At 43.1% G+C, this 17,472-nt stretch overlaps 1 protein-coding gene across 1 annotated transcript in view; it reads right to left on the reverse strand.

Moving 5' to 3' along the window:
- Nucleotides 1–17,472, reverse strand: part of LOC140992385 (receptor tyrosine-protein kinase erbB-4-like) — a 295,571-nt gene that overhangs the window by 135,361 nt on the left and 142,738 nt on the right. The window contains exon 2 of the mRNA XM_073462698.1: nt 9,930–10,081. Within this exon, the coding sequence (XP_073318799.1) occupies nt 9,930–10,081 (152 nt within the window). The remainder of the gene's footprint in view (nt 1–9,929; nt 10,082–17,472) is intronic.

Raw genomic sequence — 17,472 nt, forward strand, 5'->3', positions numbered from 1 at the left:
TTTTTCTCCTGGACTTGGACGCCTCTATTACCCCACAATTACCGGACTATAAGATACATCAGGGTTGTGCCACCGTGATCTGGCAGGATGCTGGCTGGCGCCGCGCAGGGTGCTAATTTTCCCAGCGTTAAGAGCTGTAATTATGCAGACGCTGCCGGGAGCCCGCGAGGCGCTAACAGCCTCCCTGCTCCAAACGACAGTCCCAACCTTTTATGAGCTCCTCAGCTGGTTCAGAGGCTAATGAAACTGCACGATTCACCCGGCTAGCACGCCCCCTCTCCAAACCGCCGCTCGGGGATCATGGTGTCATTATTTGGTGAAGAGGCCCCGTGACAGCCATTGTGCGGCGTGAAGCACAATAGTGTGAAACATCTGTAGAGAGCGGCGGCGGGGAGGGGAGGGAGAGAGGAGCACTTGACCTCCTCGCCGGCCTCGTCCTCCACCTCTCTCTGCATGTAAATAACAGCTCTCGCTCCTCTCGCTCAGAAAGGCCTGCAGCACAGAGTCCGAGCCCATGAAGCACAGATGGATTCAGATTGTCACGGGGAACTAATTAGCAGAAAAGCCCACGAAAATAGGAATGATATGAAAACAATCTGACCTGAGGAGCTGAGACAACTTTCTAATACACGAGATTGGACTCTGAACTATGAGGAGTCAGTCTAGGGGGACTATGTTTTTGTGTTTTTGCCTCTTTCCTCGCTAAGTGCATTTTTATCCACTTGTTTTAAGTGTATATTCAGTTTGCACATTCGTAAAAAAGGTCTATATATCTCAAAAAAGTTTTATATAATTGGTTGTGGTGCAGAAATCATCTGTAAAAATACTCTGTTACAAGTAAAACATCTTACTTCAGTAAGTATTAACAGCTTCATGAAGCCAAAGTATCAGTAGTACAAGTATGCAAGTATTCTGCGCTTTCATGTAGTTAAAGTATCAGTAGTAATAGTACACAAGTATTGTCAGCTTCATGTAGTTACTGTATTAATAGTAAAGGTACACAAGTATTCTAAGCTTTATGTAGTTACAGTATAAGTAGTAAAAGTACACAAGTATTTTAAGGTTTGTGTAGTCAAACTATCAGCAATAAAAGTACACAAGTATTCTCATCTTCATGCATCAGTACACATGTATTGTATTGTGATAAAGATGTACTGATACATCTTTATATATCAGGAATACAAGTACACAAGTATTGTGAGCTTTGCGTATAAGTATCAGTAGCAAAAGTACCCAAGTAATCTCAGTTTCGAGGAGCTAAAGTATCAGTAGTAAAAATATACAAGTACTCTAAGCCTCATGTTGTTAACGTATCAGTGGTTAAAGTACACAAGTATTGTCAGTTTCCCGGAGCTGAAGTACATGTATCAGTAGTAAAAAATATACAAGTATTCTAAGCTTTATGTAGTTACAGTATAAGTAGTAAAAGTATACAAGTATTTCAAGGTTTGCGTAGTCAAACTTTCAGCCATAAAAGTACACAAGTATTCCAATCTTCATGCATCAGTAGTACAAGTACACATGTATTCTTATCTTCATGTATCATGAGTATAAGTACACAAGTATTGTGAGCTTTGCATATAAGTATCAGTAGTAAAAGTACACAAGTATTGTGAGCTTCAAGTAGCTAAACTATCAGTAGTAAGGGTAGCCAAGTGTTCTAAGCTCCGTGCAGTTAAAGTATCAGTAGTAAAAGTACATGGATACATAGAGTACAGTGGAAACAGACCTGGTGACTAAATGAACGTGAGCTGTGAGTCAATAATCGGCTGAAGAGAGAGAAAACGGTGCAGATGTAAACATGAGATCTGAGAGGAGACTTCCTGAATTAAAACATAAAACAAACATAAATCTTCTCATTAAGTCGTCCTCATTGTTTTTGTTTGCTCGAGGTCTGACTGGCACTTTTTTAATGAGCTCCTCTTGTTGCTCGCTCTCCTTCTGCGTGTGTTAATGACACTCGGTTGGAGAATTTGCACCACCGCCGCTTTCTCTTGATGCGACCAGCCCCTGATATTTGCATAACGAGTGGACAGAAACGCTCGTTAATTAGCTGCTTTTTGTTGGTTTTCATTCATGGAAACTTGGCGTCTGTGTCCCTCTGTTGCCATCAGCATCATCCGACACCCCGTCGGCCATTTTGACTCTTATTAGAAACGTTAGATTTATTACTTGGTTCTCCAGTTCGCAGTGGTTGTTGGTCTAGTTCCCCAGTCCACCTCGGGGACATTACGTCGCCTCCACATATGAGTGCTGAACATTTCTTTCCAAAACCCCGGGCTTTAATCTGCTGCTACAACAGCCTCCACTCTTCTGGGAAGACTTCCCAACAGATTTCAGAACCTGGCTCCGGGGATTTACTTCCATTCAGCCGCGAGAGTATGAGCGAGGTCCAACACTGTTGTTGGCTCACGAGGGCTCGCACGCATTTGGCAATCCGAACCATCCCAACGGCGTTGGATGGGATTGAGGTCTGGAATCGGTGCTGGCCCGTTAAGGTCGTCCACAGCAGAGTTGGAAAACCATATAATAAAGGGACTATGGATACATTAAATATGTACATTTAATACATATTAACATTTCTGCAATATATCGTATTACGTTTGTGACCTGAGGGGTCTGTGGCAGCCTGACAGCTTGGTAAGTCGGCTACCAAGCCAGAAACCACTGTTCAAGACTGTGTTCAGACTGTTTCAACCAACTAAACTGGGTACTTTTAAGGAAGTGTCGAGACGTTTTCTGCCCGTCTTTGCGGCAATGAAACCAGATATTCTTAACGAAATGTCAAGACATTTTCCAGCTGTGTTTGTGGCATCAAAAACAGATATTTTACGAGACATTGGGACATTTTCCAGCTGTTCACAGCAAGAAAAATGAGAATTTTGAAGGAGACGTCGGACAACAAAAACTGTATATTTTTAATGATATATCAGGACTTTTTCCAGCCATGTTTGTGACAACAAAATCGGATATTCTCGAATTTTGAAGGAGATGTTGAGATGTTTTATAGGTGGCAACAAAATCAGGTATTTTAAAGGAGACATTGGGACAGTTTCTAGATGTCTATGGCAACAAAACCAACTATTTGTAATGAGATGTCAGGGCATCGTCTAGCTGTGTCTGTGGCAACAAGACCAGATATTTTTAAAGAGATGTTGGGACATTTACCTGCCGAGTTTATGACAACAAAACATGGATATTCTTCTATTCTATGTGTCATCGAGACAACTTCAATGTTGGGACATTTTCTCGCCGTTTGTGGGGACAAAGCCGGGTATTTCCAAGGAGACATCGGGACATTTGCCAGCCATGTTTGTGGCAACAAGACTGGATATCCTTGACAATTTGTCTTGACATTTTCCAACCACGTTTCTAGCAACAAAGATCGGATACTTTGATGGAGACATTTTTCATCTGGCTCTGCTACTTTTGGACATTTCCAAGCTGCGTTTGCAGCAAGAAAACAGAGAATTTTGAAGGAGACGTTAGGACATTTTTCAGCTATGTTTCTGGCAACAAGGCCAGACATTCTCAGTGATTTGTAAAGACATTTTCCAGCCGTGTTTCCAGGAACGAAAAGCGCATATTTTAGTGGAACGTCGAGACCGTGACATGACATTTTCCAGCCATGTTTGAAGCAAAAAAAAAGACACTCTACGAAGCAACAGAAGCAGGTATTTTTAAGAAAACGTCAGGACATTTGACCCTTTTTTTAAAAGGAGAAGTCAGACATTTTACAGCCATGTTTGTGGTGAGGAAATCAAGCACTTAAGGCCAGAACACAATGTTTTCCTCACGCTAACCGAGAGGATCTTGTGCCTAATCCTAACCAGCCCTTCAGTGAATACGTAAGGTTCGGATATCAGTGGTTTGCAGAAACGTACACTGCCAACATCTATTACAGCGATTGTGATGAAGATTTCCATTAATTTGAACTCAAGTACGATACAGTGCATCATGAGTGGATGGATGGCAAACATGGCTGAAGGACGTACGCGGTGAAACGAGTGCGATAGAGTGGAGTCTGAATTACTGCCTCACAGCAAATTAATAGTATTGAGTCACGCTGTCAGACGGAGGGAAGAGCGATTGGATGAGTGCTGAGTAATGACACACACACACACACACACACACACACACTCGCAGAGAGACAGAGTAATCTCTGACTGGCACACTGATCTCAGCAGGTTAGAGCAAAGGACATGAAAGGCCGAGAAAGTGCGAGGAAGTCGTGACGCAAACGAGCCGGGATTAACGTTACAGTCACACGTGTGAGATAAGAGACCTTTACCCCCCCGCGAGTGTTTCCTGTAACCTCATTTCAACTCAGGTTCGACGTCTCCGCCGACAGAGCATCCACACAGCGGGCTACAAGTGCACACACACGCACACACACACTGAGGCTGATAGTTTGCTAAGCATATGAGGCAGCAGAGCAGAGAACGCGTGCCTCCACAATGGATTTCTGAGGATGTACGCTTTGAGAATAGCTGAGCTGCAGAATCACTGAGCGCTTTCATTTGCAGCTGAAATACAGCCCAAGGAAAATGGGAAGCCTTTGGTGTGAGGAGTCTCTTCTTTTCTCTCCTCTCCGCCTCATCCCTTTTTATTTATTGTCTCCTCTGTTGCCTCGCTGCGCCGAGCTGAACTCGGGGAGCCACCGTACCCCCTCTACTTCTTCTTCTTCTTCTTCTTGAGTTTGGAAAATGAGTGCTTCTTTAAAAAAAAAAAAGAAGAAGAAGAAGCTGGATGTGTTTTCTCTCCGTCTCTCTCGGCTGGTGTTTGAGAGAGATAAGCTCTGTAAAGAGTGTCTCTGTCTGCATGTCGACATGGAGTATACACCTCAGTGACCGTGCCGTTCATCTCTCTTTATTGCTGAAGCTTGTGCGTGTGTGTGTGTACAAGAGTGTGTGTTGGCGATAAATTCAGCCCTCTGTGGAGAAGTTTGAGACTTTAAAACACACACTTGGACTTGGTGTCTTCCAGGCTTTATGGACGGACACCCCCACCAACCCGCCCCCCGCCGTCCCCTCAGCTCTCAGCTGCAGCCCTGGCACGGCGCCCTGTGTTTTGCGGCGCCGGCCGCCAGATTGATCCGGCTTTAATGAAGAGTCCTTCAGCCTAGGTGACATCATTAGCCGGTTGTGGGCCACTGCGGGCCACTTGGCGCGGCTCCCCAGCTTCACTTCTGGGAAAATGGGTCATTGTGAGTGACAGACAGACAGCGGCCAGGGGAGGCAGCCAGCAAACTAGACAGAGGGGCGTCTGCCAGGCGGCCGCACAGCGATTGCCCTTCACACACCTGTACCTGTATCCACAAAACATTTATCTCCCGACCAAAAGTACTTCTGAGGAGCCTTAAAGTGTTTTAATGGGAAGGACACACATCTCTGAGCTGATTGATGCCGTCTGAGTTCTACTTTTTCTGCCTTGGTGAAGAAGTGTGTGTTGTAATCTGAGTTTTCACTGGTCTTTGTTAAAACGTTTTTTTCATATGGACAGATACATTTTTTACCAGTAGTGGAGTATGGAGGACTAAAATTGCCAAAATCAATAGTAAATTTTTTTTAAAAAAATGTATATGGCATTAAATACACAAAATATTAAAAATAAATGAAAGCTTATATCATTTAAGTTTGACATAATTTAATATTTCTGTGTTTTTTATTAAACTTCGTATTAATTATTATTTTCTTCCATGTTCGTTATTTTTTTAGTTGGTAATTGATTCAAGTTTATATCAATTAGTTAAATATATTTTTGTGTATAAATTGTATAAAAAAATTAAATTTTAACCACATAACAATATATATAATAATATAATAATAATATAAATTAACCATATAACTATATATATAATAAATAAATACATGAGAAAGTAAATAAATATTTTTTTAAATGATTCTAATAATATTTATTTTATAAAATATGCATTAATTTAATTAAATTGTATTAATTTATATATGTATTTATTTATTTCTGATTTTGGCAGGTTTAATCCTCTATAAAAACACCTCCACAATGTCTCCAAGTACATGAGCAAGCAATCAAAGATGTCCTTGGCACCAGATATAAAGAACTTATGATGTTACACAATGTTGTAAATATAACACCTCATCGCTCTTTCTATTCTCTGGATCAGATGGACGTTGACCTCTGACCTCTGACCTGTGATCATTCAATATATATGTAATTAAACTTGGAATGTGACCTTTACATGAAAATCTGGGTCAAGCTGCCTTAAACACTCTTTGTTGTTCAGCTCAGAGAGGTCAGTCCAGGTCAGTCCAGGTCAATAAAACTGTATCTTCCAACAACAGAGTAATAATCTGTCGTGTCGCTTTATAGTGACCTCATGGAGTAAGCTCCGCCCATGTGGGCCTCTAAGCTGAATAAAACAAACGCTGAGATTTATTAGTGAATGTAAATTGGGCCCAGATCTGATGCAGACGCGGCTATAAAACTAACTTTATCACATTTTTGCCGGTAGAGAAAATCAGAGAGATGGTGGTCTGGTCCTGAGGAGGCTGCAGAGCCATCTCATCCATCTAACTGTCAGCATCTCAGCAGGCAAAAATCACCAGTCGTCCTGCTCGTCCCTGCCCTCACCCCCTCCCTCCCTGCATCCCTCCCCCCTCCATCTCGGCCCTGTATCGCCCCCCTCTGCACAGATACACGCCGACACCAACGCACACACCCCTGCAGCACGGTAGCTGAACATTGTAATTTTAGCACAGCAGCTGTTTTTGCCTGCCATAAAAGTGACACCCCTCTAGCTCTTCTCTGCTCCCTCCCTCCCTCCCTCCGTCCATCCATTCGTCCATATGCGCTGCATCCACCTCCCGGGCTGCTGTTTTCAGGAGAACATAGCGATTCCATGTGCATCAGTCCTCCTTAGAAACCATCCCCGGCCTGCCTGCAGCTCCGAATGTATAAGCAACACGTGAGGTGCATCTTTTGAAATGTGTGCGCCGTGTGTGGAGATAATGTGAGTGCACGCTGACGCTGAACTTTGCATGAACCACTGCTTCAAGACGCAGATAATGCAATGGTTGCCTGAAACAATAAGGACAGGAAATATGAAAGCTGTGCTAATTGAGCAATTTGTTGATAAAATGTCAGAAAATGAAAAAAAAGAAATGTCCGTCGTTATTTCCTAGAAACCTACATAACATCTTCAAATTGCTTCATTTGTCCAACCAACACTCCAAACCCAAAGACTCTCCATTTACTGTCATAAATGAGAAAGAAAAGCAGCAATGCTCCAACATTTAAGACGCTGGAACCAGCAAACATTTAAAAAAAAGACTGTAATTAATTGATCAACTCTTCTAGTCGTCAAGTTTTTTAAAACAAAAATAAAATTTCAAGTTCAATATATTTAAAAATCACTGGAAATGTAAGGAGCTGTCCATGAAAGTGCTGTTTAATAGCAGCAAATCATAAAACTTAAGAATATGGGTCAGGCGGAAACAAACCTTGCTTACGGTAAGACCCCTGAAAACATTGCTCGGGCTAGGTCCCCAAAAAATGTCGTTAGGGTTAGACCTCCAAAAAAAACTTGGCTAGGGTTGGGCAAAAAAACATGGTTACGGTTAGGCCCCAAACAAACTTGGTTAGGGTTACGAAAAGATCCTACTTTGGGTCAAAGTAACTAACGTAAGTGATGTAGCATGTTTAATTTTATGTGAGAATTCAGGCTGAACAGTTATAAATTAATGTATATGACTGTTGTTCAGGGCTGCAGCTGACGATTAACTGGAACTGAAGCGTTTTCCATGGTAACAGGATGTGAATAATGTCTAGATTTATTAGCTCTACTGTTGCTAGGCGAAAAACATGTTCCTAAATTAAATTTCCAGTCATATAAAAAAAACAAAATCACCCAAAAATGAAAGGTATAGTCTGTGAAAGTGCAACATAACACCAGCACACCTTAAAACTGAAGAATTGGGGCGCGGCCTCTCTGATTTCTTGCGACCAATGGCGTGATTGCTACATAGTTTCCACGGCAACAACATACATAACCCCCTCCTTCCCCTCACATTCACTTAACAATCCCCCAGATGCCTAATTGTTTCCCTAATGATGCTGGGCCTAATGGGACTGTTTATGGTATTCATTTGATGGCTCTGGCCCAGTAATTAGACTACACCTCACTTCATTAAACAGCAGGAGGGGGGGGGGAGGATGGCGCCTGGTGGCACCAACGGTACACGGTGACGGACACGCATACAGGAAGCGGACCCGGGAGGGCAGTGTGGTTCTGGACGACTGCCTCGCACGCAGTCCTTTGCATTTGTAATTCTCACCAGTGGCTCCTCTCATGACTTGCAGTGCGCTGTATAGTGCTGCACTGGCAAAGAGCGTCGATCGATATCCGTGAGCTCTCTGGAAGCCATGCTGAACCCATCGCTGGTTACATATTGTATCACCCTGCGGATAACAGACTCAGCTAAATAAGCTGAATACAAATGTAAAAGTGGCCCGCTGCTGTCTCTGAAAGGACCAGAGGAAACTTGTTCCACAAAGTGCAGACTTTAATATTCTTCGACATCTATTTTACCGATCCCGCGAGCAAGCCCGGCAGGATTTTCGCGATGAAGTTAGCATCAAGAACACAGTATGGCACTGCTCTGTGAGCCCTGCGCGGTGAGGGAAAGGGGTTTAAATCTTCAAATATGTATCTCACAGCCTCTACCGTGAGTATGAGGCGTCAGTGAGACGGACTTATGGGCTTGAAGAAACACCGGGGGGAGTTAAAGAGACACAAGCAAATGTCTTCTAAGCTAACAAGCTGCAGGGTTGCCGAGACTGTTTGAACTCCATCCGAGAGGCTGAAACATCTCTACACGTTCCTCTCTGTGTCTCTGTCCACGGTGCTGATACGACCCGGCCTCACTGCGTCTCTGTCCGCGGTGCTGAAACTGTTTTACCTCCATCTGAGAGGCTGAGACGTTTCCGACTGTTTCTCTCTCTGTCACTGTCCGCGGTGCTGAAACCATGCACACATCTGAACTCACTGCTTATGTCCACTTTGCTTTATACTCTTTTATTTAAGTTTCTCAAATCAGAATTGGCCAGAATTTGAGCTAACTATGTAGCTAGGGTTTGGGTTCGGGTATCATCTCTTGCGGTATCAGAGGATAGGACGGGCCGGGGCTAGCTGCTCAGCATGCTAACTGCAGTAGACATCTCCGGAAGGCAATACATCGTCGTCTTTGACACAACGTCCTCGACACTCAACAATTCTGACCATTTACTCTCATGTTAACTCCTGTTCTTCATCTTAATATGTCGGCCATATTGGGTGAGTATAATGCTTCATATAGTGCCCACAATAATTCCAGATATAGTATGAAAGAAAGCACTTTTTGCCGACAATCCTATTATGCAATGTTTCTCATTTTATAGATACAAAAACTGTATTATATACAATATTATCCCAATAATCTTGAAAATATGCTTAAAACTCTTGATACGGCACCTAAACATACTGGAATAACCTTACATTTTGTTAAGATGATAAATAAATGTCGGGAACATCATCCCTCCATCCAAAAAACAAATAAAAAATCTGGTTATCAATGTAAGACTGTACGTTAATGAGCTACACAGCTTTTTTAAGTCACTTGTGAGGATATTCATGATTATCCGGATTATGGAAATTCACAAGGATCAACATCTTAGTGGACTAAACATGAAAAAGTGCCCCACCTGGTGCCCTTTTTATTTCTCGCCCCTGCCCCTCAAACATCCTGAGTCCGCCACTGCTCAACAAAACATAACCCATCAACTGGTTCGCCCAAACCTTCACCTCCATCTATCAGAAACATTGCTCCTCTTCGTGGTCCTGAAACACACACATGCAGCGTACTTTGTGAACGTGTGCCGGAGAATACAACGCAAAGACGTTTCCACATCCGTACCTTGAGGAAGGACAGGTTGCGGTTCCGATCGATGCTGGTAATCTCCAAATTCCCCATGACGACTTCGCAGTTCTCGTAGAGCTTCTTCAGGGTGCGGTACTGCTGGTCCAGGTCGGACAGAGTGCTGAGTTTGTTCTCTGTGCCGGGACACACTGGAGACAAAGACAGAAAAAGAAACTGGGGTCACTTTGGAGGCAATTTGAAGTCACGTTTGAGCTACACGGGCAGAGCTAACAACAGATTTCTCAGAATACGGCTAAGATGATGCCATACAGTGTGCTACCAATGTAACTGCTTAATACTTTAAAGGTCAGCCGACCAGCTAACCGAGCCTTTCCACTGGTAAAAATCATGTAAAAAAAATCCATCTCTTTTCCCCAGAGTTATTTTTTCCTGGAGAAACTCTGATTCTTTGACTGCACTTAGCGAGGGTTTTAACTAACACACCAGACTGCAGATGCACGGTTCAACGACTGTCTGTGAAACACGTTAGAATCAGCGAGATAATGAACGGAGGATGAGAGAAAGAGGGCAGAAAAGACAAGAGGAAGAAATTCCGGATCGGGGATTTCAGGGCTCAAACCGAAACTCAAAAGGATTGAAGGACGGACGGGCGAGGAAGAATGGGTCGGGAGATTACGTAAATTGCTAAAAAAGAGTGCAGAGAGCAGCAGACGTGACCCTCGACAATGAGGGAGCCGCGAGAGTCGAGACTTGGGGAGGGACAAGTGGGGCGAGAGGGGCGGGAATCATTTCTCTGAGGCAGTGACCTACAGTCTGGGTCTGGCACCGGCACACTGTTTAATCAAAGATATTCAAATTGCCTTGGTTGACCTTTACAGAGGGTTTCACTTGGAGACTTTCCTCGGGCCGACGAGATTACAAGACTTTGAAGACATTATGGTGAGGAGAAACAGCTCTATTGGTGCGTGGGAAGGCCCGGCAATTAGAAACAGGTGGATTTTTCCAACACATGCAAAAACAGGCAACCAGGAGCTTCCGATAACCTCTGGAAAACATCCGTTCACTGTTAAACACTCATGGCTCTGACAGCTACAACTACAGCACATGTGTACTGAGCTCCACTCGTCATCTCAGCCATTAGAAGAAGTATTAATGCAGGCGTGAATCCAGAAAGTTATATGACGTTTAGGACCGCAACGATTAGTCGATTAGTTTTCAACTCTGCCGAGAAGTACTTCAAAATTTCACAAAAGCCAAGGGAGGTTCTGAATGGCTGGCGACAGAAAACTGTGAATCGTTAGTTGCAGTTGCAGCAGATTCATCACAAAAATAATTGACAGATGAAATAATGAAAATAATCATGAAATGCAGCCCTGGAGCATAATATAAACACATTTTAGAAATGTTATTTTCCCTATAACGTTAAATCGCACAAAAAACAAAGGAGGTTCTGAATGGGCGACAACAGAAAACGGTCAAAATTCTGATTCCAGCTTCTTATATGTGGATATTTTCTGGTTTCTTTTCTCCTCTATGACAGAATCAGAAATACTTTATTGATCCCCGAGGGGGAATTGCTTGCGTTACAGCTGCTCCCATTCAAAAGTCTTAGAAAATATGCAGAACAATAAAAACTATATATAAGCACATTTTTCATCATTCCTAAAAAGTGAAATTGCAAAAAGACTAAAGGAGCTTCTGAATAATCGACAACAGACAGCTGCAACAGTAAGAGTTCAAACATGGCCTCATAAAGTTTGAGCACAATGACGAATAAAAAAGAAAAACACAAAAAAACAAATAGTGTAAAAATATAATTATTGTTATCATCCCTGAAAAAGTGACTGTTAAATTGCACAAAAACCAAAGGAGCTTCTGAATGGGTGACACAAATTCAAAACTAACCCTATTAAATTTGAGCACACTGATAAAGAAAAACACAACAAACAAACAGTTTCTGCAAATGACTGTGTTTGCCTGCAGTGCTAATGCTAATGCAGAGGCTACCACTGTAATTAGTTCCTCCTCTCTCCGTCCCTGCCAGCCTTTTCCACCAGTCACTCAGTCACTTTACAGTCGGCCTCCCCAGCCTCAGTCCTGCTACCATCTGCTCCGTTCGGCTGGCACCGCCGCCACATTACCGCGGGCACGACTGGAGGGTTTTTCCGTGTCGGTGCGTGTGCAGAGTTTGGCTCGGTGTAATCAAACTGATCCTTAAAGACTGTCAGATACTTCTCATCTAAATTTATTTTTAAAGGTGGCTGTCGGTTGGGTCTGTTAAAGGCAACACAACAGAGAGGTAACCCTCCTATTCCTGCAGAGACGAACTCTCCTGCCTGCAGCTCATCCAAAAACAGCCAGAATTTCGACTCGACCTCAGAAACCTGACATTACACCGATCCTTATTTTGAAGGCCCGGTATTAGATTACAGAGATGTACAAATAATTCTGCCTCTGTTAGATTCTGTCTATCATCTGCTGTCCTATCGCATCGTATCACTCCTTTGGGACTTCTTTCTTTATCAGGGTGTCCCTCAGGACTTCCCTTTATAGGATCCTTCTTCATTTCACACCTCCAGGACTCTCAGGACTCATTGCACTTCTCTGTGAGATTATAGTCACCTAAAATGGTCTCAGACACAAAGTTTGGACATTTTAAGGACTGAAGTTGTTAAAATGTGCAGTTTTTGCTTTTTCATTAAGAAATGTTGGCTTTTGGATCTGTGTTTTGCTTTATCATCTGTTTTGTTCTGTATATCTGATGAAGATCAGAAAACTGAAACGTTTTCTTGGTTTTTTGTTATCGCAAACTAAATATCTTTGGATTTTGGACTGTTTGTTGGGCAAAAATTAATTAAAAGTCGTAACTTCTGGAGGGGGTAAGGGTCAACACTCTGAGAATGATGAATTTGCACAGGCACTGGTTGCTGGTCTAGATAATGCTTGTTTTTCTTATATTGGGCACAGACTCCCAAAAGAAAGAAAACAGATAAAAACCAGAATGGATGAAGAAAATATGAATGTTAAGATAACTTTAAACAATACTGAATTGAAAGGTTAAGGTTAGGAAAAGGGGATCGGGGCAGATTTAAGTCTCAAAAATATGGCTTAATTTAGGCAAAGGTAGTTTAAAGGGACAGGGTTCTGGACAAAAATGGCTAGCGGTACAAAAAAAAGTTAGGTTTGGGCAATGCTAAGTCAAAAAGGTCATGTTAGGGTTAGGAAAAGAAGCTAGGGACAATTTAAGATTGAGAAAGTCAGATTAGGGTTAGACGACACTGGGTTGAACAAGGTTTGGAAAGAAAACCGGGTTAGGTGGTGGGATTAAAGAACATAAAATAATGTGGGTTCAGGCAATATTAGGTTAAATAAGGTTAGGGTTAGGAAAAAAGACCAAAGACAGGTTAGGCTTAGGGGTCAGGAAGATAATGTTTTTGAAAATGTTTTAAACTATTGTGAGACATGTTATGGACCACATGATTAATCTGTAAATCAAAAAAGCTAAGCTAAAAAGGCAAACAAACTGTCTGCATCTTCTTAGATGTGGATATTTGCTGGTTTTCTTGGTTGTTTTATGATTGCAAACTGAACGTCTTCGGGTTTTGGGCTGTTTGTTGGACAGAAAAGTAATCTTCTGGGCTAGGTTGAAAATAGTTTAAAATGTTTTGAGAAACGTCTAAACAACCAAACAACTAATCAATTCATCGAGCAAATAAGTGACGGATGAAATCACGAAAATAATCACTGAATGCAGCCCTAGTGCCTTGAAAATGTTAAGTTAAATTGCACAAAAACCAAGGGAGCTTCTGAATGGCCAACTACAGAAAACTGCGACAGTGCCAGTTAAAGAATAACCCCATAACATTTGAGCATTGAGACGTTTTAGACTTTATTTTAGACACCTTATTGACCAAACGATTAATCTGGACATCAAGGAACGGATCAACAAATCATTCCACCAATGAAAAAAGACCTCAAGGTTTCAATCTTAAAAAGATCTTTGTGGTTTTATAAGGGTTAATGCATTAACGTCAATACACTACTAGGGGTCAGTCAGCGTCCTCCATTTGCATTTCACCTTTGCTCGCGTCCCTCTAACACACCTGCTGTACATTTTTCAAAAGCCAAAGTTCATATTCTCCAACTCCAAAGAAACAAGACTTTCAGGGAAAAAAAAGCAGGAGAAAAACCAATGGACTATTGCATAGTTGAACTTGCCCCTATATTGAACAACATTGAGAGCTCATAAACTCCCATATTGCTTTATGGATCGTTGGCTCTGCAAAGATGAGCGCGCTTCCTCTCCTCTGTGATCCTCCATATTGCTGTGGGTAGCGAGTGTGCAGGGCAGAATGGCAGTGAGGGGACCTGAGCTATGGTGATAAATGAGATTTGCTGACCACACACACACACACACACACACACACACAGATGAGTTATTAGATGAAATGATTTAAGAGCGGCTACAAACTCAAAGGAAGCCTGTGTGAGGGTCTAAAATTGGTGGGATCGATGGATGCGTGTGTGTGTGTGTGTGGATGAAAAGGTTAGCGGGTGTCTGTAATAATCTGTTATTGAAACCTACTCGCAGGTGTGTGTGTGTGTGTGTGTGTGTGTGAGCGAGTTTATGCCTGTGTGTGTGGTGATAAAAGATCAGAGGGGAGAGGTGAAAAGTGAGGGGAAAACAACTCTCAAAAGCCAATATCGGCCAACACACACACACACAGACAAAGAGAGAAATGGCACTCATTCGGGGCGAGTAAGCAAGGTAGAGTGAGGCAAGGAAAACAGAATTGAAAGAGAGAGAGAGAGAGAAGAAGAAGAAGAAGAAGTAAGAGAGACACAATCTTGTATTTGGGAGAGTGGGAATGACGTGCGGGAGCATTAACATTCACATCGACACGCTCTACTGTAAATGCTCTTTTCTCTGGGCTCATTTCGAAAGTGTCTGGATCCATCTGCTCAACCTCTTCCTCTCTCTCCCTTTTCCTAATTTCTTTTTCTCTGCCCTCAGCCATCCATTTCTCTCCCCCTCTCTCTACACCCTCTCCTCTTTCTCGGCGGTGGACAATGTAAGTATCGAGCCGTCGCCCTTTCTGCCCGTTGATGCATCGGGTGACACGGCGGGCCGCGTCCGCTTGACAGCTCCGGTGTATGTGTGTGTGTTTGTGCGTGTGATGCTGACGTCTGCCATTCAGGGCAATAAGGCAGAAGACCGCGATTGTTTGGTCTTTGAGCAGACAAAGACAGGAGAGGCAGCTCGTTCGGCAAACCTTGATTTCTTTAAACCTCGCGGGTACCGGAGTATCACATGCTTCGAGGTTTAGGAACACATCCAGTTTCATTAAAAACCTAGAAAAAAGCTGCCGCCGTCTCATGATTCACGACTGTTTCTGCTTTCATGGGAAAAAGGTTTTGATTGGCTGTCAAGTGGCTATTTAATCGTATAACAGAACGCTTTTAACAAGTTGTGGCAAATTTTAAAAGGGGAACTCCCAATGACTGTACTTTGTCCTGACCTTGTTTATTGAATTCAACTTTTGTTGGTTTTTGATTAAAAACTCTCGATTGGTCCAGAATTCACATGTGCGCCCCTTGGCCGGTAAAAAGAGCTCATCAAGAGCTTTCATTTGATAAATACAACTCATTTCAGCCCAAAATGTGAGGGACATGCTCTGGTTCTCACCTCTCGATATGTGAAGACAGTTTTAAAAAGTGTCCCGTGGCTCCAGAGGGAGCTGAGCGAAGACTAATAACCTGCCTTGAGTGATGTCACATGAGTCAGCGTTAGCTGTGGCTGAAGACGACAAATTCAAACGTTTGAAATATTGTTCGTAAACTAAACTACAAAACATGAACATTCCCTGATCCCCCACATTTCCTGATTCTCCGCATTCCCTGATCCCCCACATTCTCTGACCCCCACATTCCCAATACCCATATTTCCTGATCCCCACATTCTCTCATCCCCCACATTCCCTCATCCCCCACATTCCCTCATCCCCCACATTCCCAATACTCATATTTCCTGATCCCCCACATTCCCTCATCCCCCACATTCTCTGACCCCCACATTCCCTGATTCCCCACATTTCCTGATCCCCACATTCTCTCATCCCCCACATTCCCTCATCCCCCACATTCCCAATACTCATATTTCCTGATCCCCCCCCACATTCCCTCATCCCCCACATTCCCAATACCCATATTTCCTGATCCCCCACATTCCCTCATCCCCCACATTTCCTGATTGCCCACTTTTCCCGATCCCCCACATATTACCTGAGCCCCCACATATTACCTGATCCCCCACATATTACCCGATCACCCACTTTTCCCGATCCCCCACATATTACCTGAGCCCCCACATATTACCTGATCCCCCACATAATACCTGATCCCCCACATATTACCTGATCACCCACATTTCCTGATTCCCCATATTTCCTACGTCCCTACTGGAATCAAGCGGTGCAAGAGGAGCAGCCTCTCGCAGTGTCTTAGGAAAATTAGTAAAGAAATTCAGTAAAGAAGGAAACAAAAATGGTCAGAGAGGCAAAAAGATTAATGCAACAGAGAAGAAACAGAGCAGCCGTCAGACATAAAAGCGAACAATAGAAACAGAACACGTGAGGTTTTGGCAAATACCGCTGCTTAGTACGATTCTTGGGGATTTTCATGCCCTCAGCAGCCGAGCAGTGCAGACTCCAGTGACTCAGTGCATTCGCTTGAGAGTCAGCTTCCTCGTTCACTTTGAAGGCATACATGTCTTTATAACTAAAACATAATGAGCAATGATGAGAGGAAAGACTGGCGTTGGCAGCCTCGACAGGCAGCGATGATGATGCGGTGATATCTCTTTCTCTTTGGTCTCCGTCCAGTTCAAACACAGATGGAGTGCGTGCATTTCACGTCTGCGTCTACGGACATTTTCGTGTAAATACATCCTGTTCCCGACTGGATGTATGATCTGGTTTGCGTTTGAACACATGCATTGAATATAAAAGAACACTGGAAACCCATTTTGCTGCTGGCGTACCCCTCAAAGTCGCTTTTCTAGCTGAATTTAATCTTCCTAAATTGAATTACAACTTAATCCTGCCTCACACCGTTCTCCTCCCGTGTAGTTTAGTGACAAATTGGGGGGAATCCACGCGTTTTCTTTTAAAAGCAGTAGTGATTAATGCAGGACAGGTACGAGCAGAAAAATTTGCTGGCATGTGTGGTGGAGGTTTTGGCTGCGGAGCCCATCTCTGATCCATCCAAGTGAGAGACGAAGGCAGACAGCTACCTCCCAGCTTATTCTCACTGACATATTGAGCTGTGCTTGTTCTCATTTCTCATTTCATCTCTTCACATTGCTGCCTCTTCTGCGGCTTTTTATTCTGTCTGCGTCTGATCTCTTATCGTGTTTCTGTCCTCCTGATGTTTTAGCTTCAGATTGTCTCATTTTTCAATCACTCCTCTTTCTCTTCGCTTTTGACCTTTTTTTCCCCCCCTTCTGCCCCAGCAGTGACTTAATACAGCTGTGACAGGGAGTAAAGAGGGTGAACGGTAAACAGAGCATTGCACACATGCA

The sequence above is a fragment of the Pagrus major genome, chromosome 24, assembly GCF_040436345.1.
Source record: "Pagrus major chromosome 24, Pma_NU_1.0".
Taxonomy (NCBI): Eukaryota; Metazoa; Chordata; class Actinopteri; order Spariformes; family Sparidae; genus Pagrus; species Pagrus major.